General features: G+C 44.8%; 1 protein-coding gene across 5 annotated transcripts in view; it reads left to right on the top strand.

Annotated features, from left to right (window-relative positions):
- Window positions 1-10286: 10286 nt before the first annotated feature.
- CLTCL1 (clathrin heavy chain like 1) overlaps window positions 10287-14579 on the top strand; it is a 36941-nt gene continuing 32648 nt past the window's right edge. For 3 of the 5 annotated variants that reach the window (XM_030500762.1, XM_030500759.1, XM_030500761.1), the window contains exon 1: window positions 10287-10540. In XM_030500762.1, the coding sequence (XP_030356622.1) occupies window positions 10499-10540 (42 nt within the window). In that variant the 5' untranslated portion in view covers window positions 10287-10498. The remainder of the gene's footprint in view (window positions 10541-14579) is intronic. The other 2 variants (XM_030500757.1, XM_030500760.1) reach the window with 2 other exon arrangements.

Here is a 14579-nt window from a genome sequence, read left to right on the forward strand (position 1 = left end):
GCCTTTGAAGAAAAATTCCTGCAGGAATTCCCTTGTGTGAAGCAACTGAAAAGGGTGGTGATGCAGTCTGCTCCTGGCTTCCAGTAAGATCCACAGTAGCATCAGTACTAAGCTGCTGCATACCAACACTCAGAACATCAGGTCTTGAGAGTCTTTATTGCCCTATTTTCACCACTGCCTTGGGCATGGATCAGCCAATCTGTTCATATCTCTGCCCACTGGCCCTCTTGGAGGATGATGACAGGATGTTCCTTCCCTCTTTGAATGAAGCCTCAGCAGATCCAGCAGTATGATATAAATAGTAAGGTTGCAAAATTGCTGTGTAAGAAAGCAAAGGTTAAAATCTGATTGCATCCACCTGCATGGAGAAACCTTTGTGAAGGAGGGACAGATCAGCCTGCTAACAGCACTGCAGGGGAGACCCATGAGTCATTTGATCTGCTTTATCATACATTGCTAAGTTATAGGCTGGTGGCACTTCTGGCACTCTGTGTTCAGTTGTGACAGAGCCAGATAGAGAATATTAATTAGAACACACAGTGTTGTGATATGGAGAGGAGGATGTTCTTTCCTAAATGACATAGTTGCAATAATTCAGTGATGGGTTAATTTTTGTTGGTACATGTTTAACAAGATCCCTAATGAACTGAAAGTGAACTGCAATATTAAGCAAAGTGCAGGTGAGAAAATGAGCTTGTTGGGGTCCTGGCACCAACCTTAGTAAGTTGCAGAACAACTCTACTGTGCCACAAATTGGCAGTTGAGACACAGCAAAAGTAGCCCCGTTCTCAAAGGACATAAAAATGGCTGTCTAGCTACAGAAGTGCTTTAGAAGGTCTGCTTTTAGGACCTTTTTTAGAAGGTCCTAATTAGGTGGCAGACTTTCCCATTGAGCAAAAATATCATGGGGAAACTTTCTGCTGAATTATAGCAGAAAATACTAAACGGATTCCTCTGCTTTTTATGCACACACTTCCTCTTAATGCCCACTTTTATCAGACAGGGGAGTATCTTGCCATAGCAGTATTGTTTCAGAAGTCCGTGTAAGTTGTAGTCTAGCTTCTCTATCTGATCTTTCCTCACTACTGACTTTGAAGAGTTTTTCTTTTCCTCAGCCATATCCCTCAGCAGTTTCATGTGCCATCCAAGCAATGAATTCATTACTGAAATTTGTGTGATTTAATAATTTCCTGGCACAATGATTCCAAAACATGTGGGAGGAAAAACAGAGAAGGATTTTTCCATCTCCAGGTGTTTATTGCCCTAATCCTTGCTCTTGACCCTTCTGAATGGCTTTTTGTAGAGCTGCATTTCTACTGCTTGTCAAGCACAGTGTCTGAGAAAGACCATGCAGTCAGTGTCCAGCTGAAGGTGGTGGGAAGGAAGCTCATTCTTAGGAACTGATGTACCTCACCACTCTTGCATTTCTAGCTTTGAATTTCTGGAGCTGTTTTCCTTTCCACAATTTCCATAAGCTATAAAACCCCACTTTTTTTCAATTGCCTACTTTACTAATCAGTGTTTGAAATGCAATATTGAGGCTTTATTCCCTACTCAAGCAAACATGCTGGGTTTACAGTGGCAGCCTGCCAGAAGCCTGAGGGCTTCACCTGTGCCCAAGTGAGGTAAGATGAACAGCACAACCAAAGCAGCTCTTCACTGTGGGATACAGCAGCACACTGCTGGTCTCCATGTGCCACTGGACACCATGGACACCAGCAGCTAGTGGCAATGACAGAGCAGTGGGGTCTTGGTGCATTAGAAGGCAAAAAGCTAGTCTTAATTCAAGAAGGTACTTACTTATGAAATTGGTGTGTATTTATGTTGAGTGTCACAATAAAACTATTAAGCTTCCTTACATATTTGCAGTTGGACACGTGTAGACTTATTGCTGAGTCAACCTGGCCGTGTGAATGATCTATGTGGATCTCCAGGGATTGTCTCTGCTTCCCCAAGCATCTCCAGTATCAGGTTACAAAGCCAACTCCTGTAAAAACAATTTGGTGTTTGAGAGAATCGTTAATTCCAACTTACCCTTCCTTGGAGTAGTGATAAATATTGGAACTAGATAACATTTGAAGAGACATTTGTTCAGCCTCTACAACCTTGTTACACGCCTGCCCAAAAATGCTTAAAATGAGCTGTCATAAGAAAAGGAAGAGAACTTCTGGCGACAATCTCAGATGCTCTGTTGTTTAATTGTTCAGTCATCTGTAGGCCATGCAGTATAACGCAGTTTTATTTTGACTCTCATCAACTGCTTTGCTGTTTTAGTACCTCTGTCTGTAGTACGGAGTGACTGGAAGGTTGCCAAGTAAAGGGAAGTCTCTGTGTGAACAGCCGGGAGGGATAATATGTAAATCTGGTGGAAAGAGGCAATTAATGGCAGTGTTGAGATATAATGGAAAATAGACAATATTGAGCCTCATCAGAAAAGTCAACATAAACAGCAATTACTGTACTGTATCTCTGAAGTGAACTTGTTGCTTTAAATAACTGCATTCTACAGAAAACAGATGGATCATGAAATCTGTGAGCAGACTTCCAGAAAACAGTTTTGGTCTTCAGGAACATGTCCATGTTGATGTTCAGCATGCCCTCCTGGCACAAGGGGACAAAAGGCGGCTTCTCCTGCTGCTGTATTTACATAACACAGAAAGGAGCTGGAAAGTTGGATTACATGCAAGCCAAATATAGCTGAAAATAATACTGCATGTCATATGTAACTATGAATGGACATGAACAGAGAGGAAATGCTATCTGAGATAAGCAGTATAATAAGTGCTGCCTTCGTTGCTTTGTAACCCAACAGATGAGGAGGTAACACACCAGTGACACAAATCAGGAAGCCCTAACTAACCAGAGGGACCCTGCTGATAGCTTACCAGAATCTTGGTGTCACCACCAAATCCAGCTGCATGGGTTTTCTACGAGAGTGGGTGGACTGGGAAAAGTCAGAGCATTCCAAAATGTTTAACTTTTTATTATAAATGAGGATGGATTCAGGCTATATTCGATCATCCTTGTTTTGAAATCATTGATCAAAAAGCTCAAGACAGTTTCTTATATTCTACCAGACATTTATGCAGCTGTTTGTTGGCCCCCTTCGTGACAGAGTATGATCAGTCACAGCCCAGACACAGCAAATCAAGCTCCTGTTTGCAGACACAAACTTGGCAATATGCATTAACTGAACATAGTTCTTGCATCAGGCAACACATCATGTGCTGTCTCAGTCACATTCTGAACTAGAAGAGAAACATGCAGATATTTCAGGCTCTTTGGGAGGGCCTGTGAAAGTGGTTATTTCTTAACACTAAACTTGTTTTTCAATTCTTTAGTCCTCCTTTTCCAGCATAACCAAAGAAAGGAGAAGAGCTGCTTAACAGTTATGTTTCAGTCTTCATGAAATGGAAATTGATAGAAACACACAAAGGCGACTCACTTCATCAGCTAGGATGGAAGAGGGAAAATTCTGACACTGGGACTAGGAAGTGTCTTCCAGGAAGCATCATTACATGGTTCAGGAAGAGGGAGGCAACAAAAAGGACTGCAAATAATTGGATCTCCACACATTCTTTTTTAAATTAATATTTTATTAAATCACATTTTTTCCATACCAAAAATCTTCAAAGAAATGCAACCACAAAATGCTAAAGAAATGGTTTAATTAGCACTTTACATGCTTCCCCTTTTATTTTTGCAATTGCTAAAGATACTCTGCATACCTGGACCAGTACAGTTTGCCAAAATATGATGTCACTTTTTTACATTGCAGGGCACCTCTCACGCCTTTAGAAAAGCATGAAGTACCAAATCCTTTTTTAATTCAGAAAGACTTTTCTAAAAAGATAGGTATTTCTAAAAAGATTAACTATACTCTAAAAAGGTACAGTTGTAAATTCCCTTTGGTGCTTGTTAAGGCTGCCTCTGCACAAGAGGTTTTCTCCCTTTATTTAACACTCCTCATACAAGTAGTAGTAGTTACACCATAAGCACCAGCATAAAGGGGCATCTAAACTCACCCTAGTGACAGGGTAACAAAAGTCCTTATTTATTGCTTCTGCTGGCACTGGTAGGAGGTTTTTTAAAGGTAATTTACACATTTCTTTACGAGGACTTAGAGCATCTAAGTCTCTGCTTACCTACAGTTTATTCTAACTCAGCTGTCTTGCTTGTTATTTTCTCTAAACTCTAAAAGGCAGCAAACACGTATCATTGTTGAACCTCTCTGGGAAACATCTTTGAGTTTTGTTTGTGTCTTGAACATTCTAGTTAAGACTGAAGTTCCAGAAAAGCCAGTCTGTTACATTCAGGTTACATACGCCATTAAGAACAGTGAAATGCAAAGAACTTCCATTAAAACCTGTACCACGAACAATTCAAGACAGAGAAAGCCAAGCGTGAGTAAGAAAATTAGGGTGACTTTTATCTTCAGCTTCGTGAAATCCTACAAGCTGATAGGAAAACACAGGACCTTTGTGTTATGTTAAATAGCATTACATGGTCTAACAAAAACCTGGTTTTGAAGGGGAGAACATAGTTCAGGAAATAATGGCATTTTCAGGAGGGGATTTCTGAACCTATCTTTAAAGTTAATGCAGACAAAGGTACAGATTCATACAAAAGCAGGAATCTGGGCATAAAGAAAGGGAACAAAAATATTTCATGATCAATGAAACTAAATCAAGAAGATGCAGACCTTGGTCAAAGATTCGGTTTTTTCCACGATTTAGGTTGACTGCTTCACAGACCTGCCAGTAAAGGCTGAACTCCCACTTCAGCCATTCCTTCTAAATAAAAGCCTCTCTCCACTCTCTGGCTGCTGTTTTCATGAGACTTGCAGAAATTGAGTATCTTGGAGCTTATTCTGCTCTATCATGTACAGCTGAATTTGGCCAATGTTCTCAAAACTTACCATGGTGTGGAAAAGGAAACAGGCAAACATAGGGAAGGCATAGTCATAAAAGACTTGTTTCCTTCTGGGGCCACGGGGAATTCATAGCTTATGAATTTAGAGAGTGCTTCTTTCCAGGATTAAAAGGAGAGGAAACGTATTGTAAAGGCCCTGTAGAAAATTAAGTCTGTTTACCATCTGCATGGTTTACTACTAAACTCTAAAATGTAATAGGGTTCCTGCTTTTCTTGGCTTTATTCTGTTTCCTGGATAATATAATAATGTTAAGAAAACGAATACTGATGTTTCCCTGTCAAGGGTCTATTTCAAAGGAAATAGCTAAAAGGCCCTAACAGTCAATATATTCAACATTTCCTAAATCACCCTATTAATCTGCAATTAGAAAACATTGGCTCATTCAGTTTTGCTGTAGGACAAAGGTAATAACCAGAAGAACCCTTCACATCCTTTCCAGCCGTTTATTCTTGTATCCTATTTATGCATACTTACTGGTTATGCTCCTAAATGGCATTTAACCACTCAGACCATTTAGACTAAGATTTTATTTGGTCTGTGTGTAAGTGCAGCTTGGTTTCTGTCATTCCAGAGTGAGTGAAATCAGCAATAGATGCATACTTGACTTATATTAGCTACCTCTTTTCTTTCCATTAGTTTTATTTTCAAAGAACACGTTCACCCTCCATCCACTTGATGGATGAGCTGCCAGAGAAAACACTCTGGAGGAATTCAGCTTCTAAAAAGGCTGGCGTAGCAAGCAGCCCTGACCTGTCTGTCATGGTTTTGAGGACAGACATTGCCTCCCATGCCCTTTACTGGGCTTTGCGTCACTGACCAGTGGACCTCTGTTTTTACAAGGCTGGGCTGGAAGAGTTGCAATTTCAGCTGATATACTGCTGTGCCGCAAACCCTGGAGAACACAAGTGTCCAGAGAAGCAGCAAACAACTGTGTGAATGCACAGGGAGGGTGAATGTCAGCACACTGCACAAAGACAGATAGAAATGGCTTCTGTAAGTGGAAATGCTTCTAGGAAGAAAGATAGGCATATTGTTTGCAAGTTACAAGTATATTATGTATCATCCTGGCATTCTCTGTGGGGAATCTAAAGACCTCCAGCCTGCACTGCTACTGGCTCTATACACTTCTGTTTATTTTGACATTGAACGCCATCAGAATCTATCATCTCCAGCAGAGCTTTCCATGCACAGGAAATACAGGATGGGGCTTCACATACCAAACTAAATTCATAAAGTGACCTTTATCAAGAACATGTCAGGAGTTAAATCCACCATAATGGAGGATTTCTTTTAAATACTAAGCATGGAGAACATTTCTCCTGCCAGAGAATGAACTAGAGGGAATTTAAGCATTAAATAGTTACATATTAAATAACTGCAACAGAATCTTTACATTTAAAATAATTTCTCCAGAAACATTACAATTTATACCAGTCTGCTCGCAGGAGCTTGCGCAATGACTTAGGAAAACCACAGAAGAAATCCATCCAGAGCCTCAGAGTGCTCTGTAAGACCCACAGTTATGTGTTCAATAAGAAGAACAGATGGGAAAAGGAGAATGGAATTCCATGCGAAAAGAACATTATTCGAATGGAATTTTGCACTAACACAGAGAATGACTGTGGGACATGTACAAGGAGTCAGTTCTGGATGGGAGATGATGATAGGCAGCAGTTCTTGACTCAGCAGTGAGGAGCCTGTTGGAAGGAGAGAGGAGAGACAGACGGGAGGAAAAGGGAGGGCTCCACTGTCTCCAGGAGACAAGCTGGAAAGAAGTCCAAGGGGTGAGGGTGTGGTTTGAAAAACAAGGAGTACAATTTCAAACTGGAAAGCAAACAGGGCAGCCTTGAGATGCACGAAATGTCAATTTTCTCTGTGCGAGACCAAATCAGAAATTCTGAAGTTGTTGTGACGCTCGGTCTTTGCTGCACCACATCTTCATGCTGTGACTGTTGACACAAAGTTCCTAAGGCTTGCATTTATCTGTTAGGCAAAACACTGACACTCAGACAGCACCAGACAGCACATAGCTGGGACAGATGTGGATCATTCTGTGTTCAGCACCAGCTCTCCAACAGTTTGCATTGGTCAGCCCCAAGAACACTCAAGTCCAACCTGCAGGGTCCCTGTCACTTGGAACTTTATGTGTTCGCACTCAGGCAGGTCTCCTGCTGTCAACAAGCAGACGCTCTCTCGTATAGGCCAGAATATGTGCTAGTGCCTTGTAATTTATTTATTTTAATGAAAACAGTGAAGTGGCCAAACATTTGCAAATTGAACAGATTTGTAATTAAAGGGTAATTTGAACTGATGTTGTGGAGCAAGACTCTGAGAGAAACACTTAAAAGAAATGCACGATGCTTCTCCAGTGAGACTTCCTTGGCTGATTCTGCGGGAAGAAGACTAGGAACATGCACAATACATACAACATTTTTCCATGTAAATAGCAGCCCCTCCAACACAAAAATGCAGCTCCTCTCAGGGCTGTTCCCTCATACTGAAAAAAGAGCATCAGGCTGCCATCCATAGGAGGAGCCAGAAAAGCAAGCATTTGGAGGAGAGCATCCTCTGAAAAAAGAGAAACGTTTACCAGGAGCTTTTCCATCTGCGTTGTTAAGGGACTGCTAGGAATTACACCCTTCTCAGCTGCAAAGTGCTGTGGCTCTGCCTTTTATAAAGGAGCAAGAGAGTAGCAGTTAGCTAATCAGAGGGGTACTAGCACAGCAAGCAATTAGAGATTCAAGACCCTTTACATTTCCTGTTAACAGACTACAGACTGTAGGAGAAATACCTTAAATAAGGCCAGTAGTGCCTTTCCATTGAGAGATCCCAAACTAAATACAGAAAAGGAGGTTAAAAGACTCAGTTAAAACATCCCTGCACACAGCTGCCTGAACAGAGGTCATCTTCTTTAGCTGTGGAAGCTCAGCTAGTTGCAAAGCAGAGAGAAGATGGCAAAACACTTTTTGCACTTTTTTGATTCGTGTCAAAATGTCAAAGGCTCTTCAGAGCTGATCTCGCTTGCCAAGAATCTACCCCTGTGACCTGCAAAGCTAGGTGTTAAAAAGAGCAGATATTTAACCACAGAACAGCATAAAGAAGGTACAAACGCGAAAGACAGCAGCAGACCGAAGTGTAGCAAAGCACTTTGACATAAAGGGAGTTTCTTGTTTTTACTATGAAAATTATGGGATGTTGCAATTAGGATTTGGCCAGCTGGGAGTGGGCAAAAAGCACTGTATTATTAAAATTGGATTGAAGAAATATAACACAACTTTAATTTTAATTATACTTTAAAAGATATTTGATTTCCTTAGCCAGTGATCTCTCTAGGTCATGTCAGCAGTTTACTGCCAGGCTACTAAGATTGCACACAGTACAGTGATGAAAATCTGTGGCTCATTTTTTTCCAAACAGAGGTAATTAGCCATAAAATAGAAAGCAAAAGCCAGCAATTGGAGCTTTGAATATAAATAAATAGCTTCCATAAAGTGATTGTGAACTGACAGAGGCAAATACAGAACAAGTTCATTATGCCAAAATGGCCTGGTTACAGGTCATGCCCTGATGTCCCACTGATGGTCTTGTCTCTGCAGCACTTTTGACTTGCCCTCATTTAGAAATTCATACAGCTAAAAATGAACATATACTAACAAACCTAGGGAGTAGGTGCTACTCAAACCCCTTTTGAGATCATGCAAATGGAAGTTGTCACCACCTCAGCTCCAGTTTTGCTTGCTTTTGAGAGAACAGACCTTGGCGCCTAACCCTAATCATGAGTCCTCCAGGAAGAGCTACAGATTCCAGATTTCCTGAGGGATGGGGCTTAGCAGCACCTCAGTCCCAGCACCTTCTGCCACCTGTTCAATGGGCTGTCCAGGCTTTTCTCAGCCTGGCTGCAGACCTTTGGATCTCCCATACACGGCAAAGGGGTTCCCATGGCTGCAGCCTGCAACTGCATGCTCCAGTAGGAACCAAGGTGTCTCTGCAGAGCCATGTCTATGATTCCCTTCAAAACCTAACCCCGTTTTGGTAATTCCCAGCTCCATGTATTAAAAATGAATGAGGTTAAGTAAAAATAATGAGGTTTTAAATTGTAATATATTTTGAATTGTTTTAATCTGCCTTCTGGTTTGAGTCTTCAGGGGTGCCTTGTTCAGCTTTTCTTTGCAACCCACAGCATGAGAAACTCATTTACGGAACATTAAATCAGAGATTCTCCTGTAATCTTGTGCTTCCCAGAGCTCAGCTCTCTGGGAATATGTGAACATCATGATGCTCTGGATAAAACTGCTGGAGCTAGCAACACCACAGCACTTTCCTTCTCAAAGGATTACTGTAATTTAGGACTAATGCAACAGCAGTAATGTTACCTTCACCTCCCTCATCTAATGCTAATGGACTGCCTAGGAGTGAGGATAAAAGGAAAGTGTTGATACACCCCTCGCATGCTGGACCCTTCACTTCTTGGTTACTCAATAACTTCCTAATTTACAATGTCAACTCTCTGGGGAAGGAGCCCCATTTCTGTTTAGAAATTCAACAGGGCAGAACAGCAGGACGGCTTTTCAAACATACCTGATAACGGTCACAGAACTCCTCACCCACCTTCGGGCATGGCAGTAGGCAGCAAAGCCCATGTGGCGCTACGACCCGATGAAGGGCCGCGGCCGGCCGTGCCGCCTCAGAGCCCCGCGGGGCTCCCAGGGGCTGTACCAGGAGCCGACCCCTGCGCCCTCACCCGCGCCACGGCTGTCAAAGGCCGCGCGTCCCTCCGCTGCGCTGGCCGGGACGAGCCGGTGTCCACCCGAGGAGGGGCAGAGCCGCTCTTTGCTACAACCAGCCGCGACGGCAGGTGCTGGGGCAGGCCGCGGGGCTCGCAGCCAAGGGCCACGGCCGAGCGGCGGGACCAGGACACCCAGCGCGCTGAGGGGAGCATCACCCCCGGCACTCCCGGCCCTGCTGCGAGGCGGGGCAGGGCAGGAGGGACCCGCGGGTTGGGCGGCAGCTCGAAGGGTCCGTGCGCCGCTGAGGCAGGGCCCGGGGGGGGGCCGCAGCGGCCACCAGACCCCCGCCGCGCTGCGGGCAGCCGGGGAGGGGGCGGCATCACGTGGGTGCGTGTGGCAGCAGCGGAGGGATACCGGGGCTCTGACACCCCCACTGGCCGCAGCCGGGGCGGGGGGAGCCCCCCAGTCTCCTCGGGGTCCAACCTCAGCCACAGCACTCAACGGGAGAGGAGGGGGGCGGTGGGGGAGAGGAGGACCGCGCCGGGGTGAGGGCGGGCGAGAGGCGGGGGCTATGGGGCGGGGGAGGAGGCTCCGCGGGGAGGGACTATTTGAGGAGACCCTGGCAGGCTGGTGAGGTGCGGAGTGATCCCGCCACCGGAGTGAGCGGCCCCGAGCTGAGGCAGAAAAGGGCGGCGAGCCCGCGGGGCGCTATCCAGCGCGGCACTGCGCTTGCGCCGATCGCCCCCCCGAGCTCCCCGCCGCCGTGTGGGGTGCAGCGGCGCCCGCCCTGCTGCCACTGCCGGCCCGCGCCCCGGTCCCGGGGAGCTCGCCCCCAACCATGGCACAAATACTGCCCATTCGCTTCCAGGAGCACTTCCAGGTGAGCGGACGGGGGCGGTGGAAGCGCAGGGACGGGGCTCCCCCGCCTCTGTCTCAGCCGGTCCCTGAGGAGAGTGGGGGGGCCGCGGCCTAGCTGGGCTGGGGGCGCGCTGAGGGGCGGGGGCTGGGCCGCGGGGACGCCTTGTGTGGTGGGGGACCCCCCACATCTTCTCCGGTGCGGGGCCGCCGTCCCGCTGGGCACCGCGGAGCCGAGCCCGCTCCCGGTGCGGTCCTTGGGGCTGCCGCCTCCATCCGTCCATCCATCCCCGGCTGCCTCTCCGCGGCGTGCGGAGCGACCGCGATTTGTGCAGAGTCACTCGCCGCCGGAGGGACCTCCCGCTCCGGGGGGGGGGAGGCGCCGGGCCGGGGCCGCGCTGCTCGCCCCGGGGGCTTCCCTGCCTCGGCTTGGGTGGGCGCCTTAACCTTGTAGAGAGGGATCGAGGTGGCTCTCTTTTGCCTAAGCCACCGCCAGCCTCCGGTTCGCGGCGGTTCCAGGGAACCTCTTTCTGTGCAGCTGGAACTGGGAGGAAATTGATGAGATGAAGTGCAAGAAACCATTTGGACTTGAGAGCTTCTGTCCTTCCTTCCAAGCATAACAGTGTTAAAAATAAAAAAAAAGAAACCCCAACCTCTCTAAAAATGACATAGTTCTGTTCTTAATACCCTGTGAAAACCATAATGCCAGCGTTGGAAAAGATCCATGACTAATGGATGCAGCACAGACAAACCGGTTTATCTGTTTCCTTGTGAACTGGTGGTGAGGGAGGGTTGTAAATGGGGTGAGAGCAGCAGGCTCTGAACATGCAGTTTGAGGCAGGAATTAAAGGAATTTGCTAAATGAATGAGAGAACAGGAAGTGGACTTGGCAAGTCATCCTTCTGTCTCTGGACCGCCCCTTTCTGTCAAATCTGGCATCCATTTCAAAATATGAACTGGGTATCGTCCATCGGTGTGGACCTTGTGCCACTTCAAGCGTTTCAGCTTGGGAAATGGTTATTGCCACTTCCAGCTCCCTTTGGGAAGTGTTTTTCTGCTTGACTGGAAGAACTGTCTTGGTCACTCCGGAAGGAGCCCTAGCCTGGAATAGGGCTGGCAAACTCCAGAAATACCGAGTTTCTGTGCCCAAGGGAGCAGACATTCCTGTTTCCTTGGACTTGTTGTGGGTTAAGAGAGTTTAACATAGTGCAGAAGAACTATACTGTCGTCGTCTGTTGTGTCCCCCCCCACAGCCATTGTCCAGCATAGCAGTGATTGTAGTAAACTCAAATGGATTCCTAAGAGCTGCAGTATAGCTGTGTGAGTAGGAAAGCTGGGATCAAAGTGTTTCGACAACAAACTCTCCTTAGAAAGAAGCATATAGTTCTCACAACTTAAAACAAGCAGACATAACCATTCCTGCTGATTGTGTTTGGTCTGTACAATAATGACGAGAGAACATCACACTTAATATGCCATAGGTGTAGTATGCTGCTTTGCATGTTAAATGACTCTCTCTGTGAAGGCTGGCAGTGGTGTGCAACACTGCCAATATTAGCGTTGTGGTACTTCTGTTTTGGGTGGGGGGCTAGCAGCTTCTCAAGGGATTTGTACTGAAGTCATATTCTATTTTTTGCTACCACCTGCTTTTGCTCTTAAATAATTTGATCTTATTGAAAGGGCTAAACCTGTGCTTAAGGGACTTTTTCTCAGCATGGAGGAGCAGGAGAGGCCTTGGGACTCCTGCTGCTAACATGTAGGAGTAAACTCTTCTTTAGGATTTAGTCTTTCTTGCTTCTCCCCCTAGTCTGAGTGTAATATCTCCAAAGCATTAGTCTTACTAAAGAGAAATTGAGATTATTAGTAGCTGGGAGTAGGAATGCAGTCAGCCTCCTCAGTGCTGCTTCTGCTGCTTCTGCAGTTGTCTCTACGTGGTGCGATAAATGGGGAGGGAAATCAAAAGGCATGTGGGAATTGTAGTGTTTGCTCTGGCTGGGTATCTGCAGTACAGTTTTATCAGGTCTAACTTAATATTATGTGTTGTAAACATCTAGAGTAACGAATAAATGATACATGGTGCTTATTGTTGACTGGTAGGGAATTCATGAGAAGATTAAGCCTGCACTCCTCATCATAATGTTTCTCTATTACTCATATTTAGCTTTATCAGCTTAATATTCTTGTTTGTTTTCCTACATTACGTTCAAGAAAGTGGCTTGGCTACAGTTAAATTGTCATATTTAGTGTAACACATCAACTGTACTGCTTTATGATGTTAAATCCAAAACCATTCCAATTCCTCATAATTGTGCTGTGTTTCAGTGATCCTACATTAAATCTTTCTATACTGTAAGTCGATCTGTGTAGTCTTTATACCTGTAGGCATTTTAATTAATAATGGCATTAAGTAGTTAGAATAGCTGTTGGCACTATAATTACTCAATTTCACATTCAGCCTGTTGCTGATGAAGCATTGTTTCGCTTAAATTCAGAGTCTTCCTGAGATAGTTGCTGTACTTCATTGAAAGAACAGCTGAAGCATGCGGAAAGTGCTCTCCAGAGAAACTAAACATAAGTTGCAGTGCTAAATACTGAACTCCTCTCCCACTCTCTGTAGCTGGAAGTGGATAAACGTGTTGTGAAGTGAAACAGTGATCTTGGACCATGTAAAATTGGAGGAGTACAAAGGACCAGCAGACTGTTTACATTCCTTGTGAAGCTTATTTTGCTTTATGTTGATCATCCTTCTGACTGAACTGTAGCTCCAAGCCTGTGCAGGAGGAATGACTGCCAGTCACAGTGCATATTGAATTTGAAGTTGTGCATTCAGTTCCTGTGAGAACATGTGAACCAAAAGGTGGAGAATAGCTGCAGTAAAAGAAAGATCCAGGATTTGATTATAGTAATAGTCAAGCTGAGAATGAACTCAAGCCTTCCTGTTTGTTTAGCTCTCCTTTAATGCAGTTGAATAGTTGTTTTCAGATGTGGACTCCATAGCTATGAGTCTTCACAAATTCATAAAGAACTTGCATTTTGCTCGCTCTTCCCGTAGAGGATGTTGTAGTTCAGTCCCATAGCAAGGGAGGAGAATAAGGACTTAGTTTTTATCTGTCTGGTGGCTGACCAGCTGCAGCAGTCCAAACTATGGCAACCCTGCTGTAGTGAAGTACTGGTGCATGCTGCTTAAGCTACTGTGATTTAATCAGGTTCTTAACTCCAGTGCTTCTGTTGGACCAGTGAATTATAAATTATTCACTAGATTGAGCTCTTCCAAAGGGATTGGAGTTTACAATGGAAATGCTGTAAAAGACTAAATATACTGGTACACAGACTGGAAGCAGTACTTGCTGGAATTCAGTGTACAAAGTGTTCTTGGTCTAAAATTAAACTTTTCCTTAGTCATTGATTTGCTTTTAAAAGCTTGTCTTTGTCTGTCCTGTCGTGTGTTGTGTCGGTGTGTCGTTCCCCCTCCCCCCTTTTTTTTTTCCTCCTCCTTCACTAGCTTACCTGCAGGGAAAACTTTTGCTTATACAAAGTCTCAGGTTCCTAGGTTGGGGGCTTCATCCCTTAGATGGGTAGACACACTGATCTGTAGGCAGGGTTCTGCTTTCTGTCGAGTAACTAACACAGGCTCTTGAACAAAGCCAGCTAATGTGAAAAAGCTTGTGTGCATGACATGCTCTTGACACATAAGTTTTATGTGTCTTGGTGTAACACTGAGAAGCTAAGGTATCCTGGTTTGAAACATAAAGGGTGTAGATTTACTTCTGTCATTTTCTGGACAAAAACACTTTCTATTTGGATAGTCCGAGATGTCTTTTTAAGAATTACTATCTGTTGTGCAATAGACATAACTGAGCTGGAGTGTAATGGCTTTCATGAATTTGCTTTGGCTAAACATGTGGACTTGAAAGCACTCAGGATATTTGCAAGTTGTAAATGACTTACTGGACTTGTATTCAGAAGGTAGAGCTAAATATCATGACTTAATTCAGCTATTTAGTGTTGAAGAGATCATGTTTGCTCACTGGATCTCTTAAGTGCCCTATAGGTTGTAGGGAGAC

The sequence above is a fragment of the Strigops habroptila genome, chromosome 11, assembly GCF_004027225.2.
Source record: "Strigops habroptila isolate Jane chromosome 11, bStrHab1.2.pri, whole genome shotgun sequence".
Classification (NCBI taxonomy): domain Eukaryota; kingdom Metazoa; phylum Chordata; class Aves; order Psittaciformes; family Psittacidae; genus Strigops; species Strigops habroptila.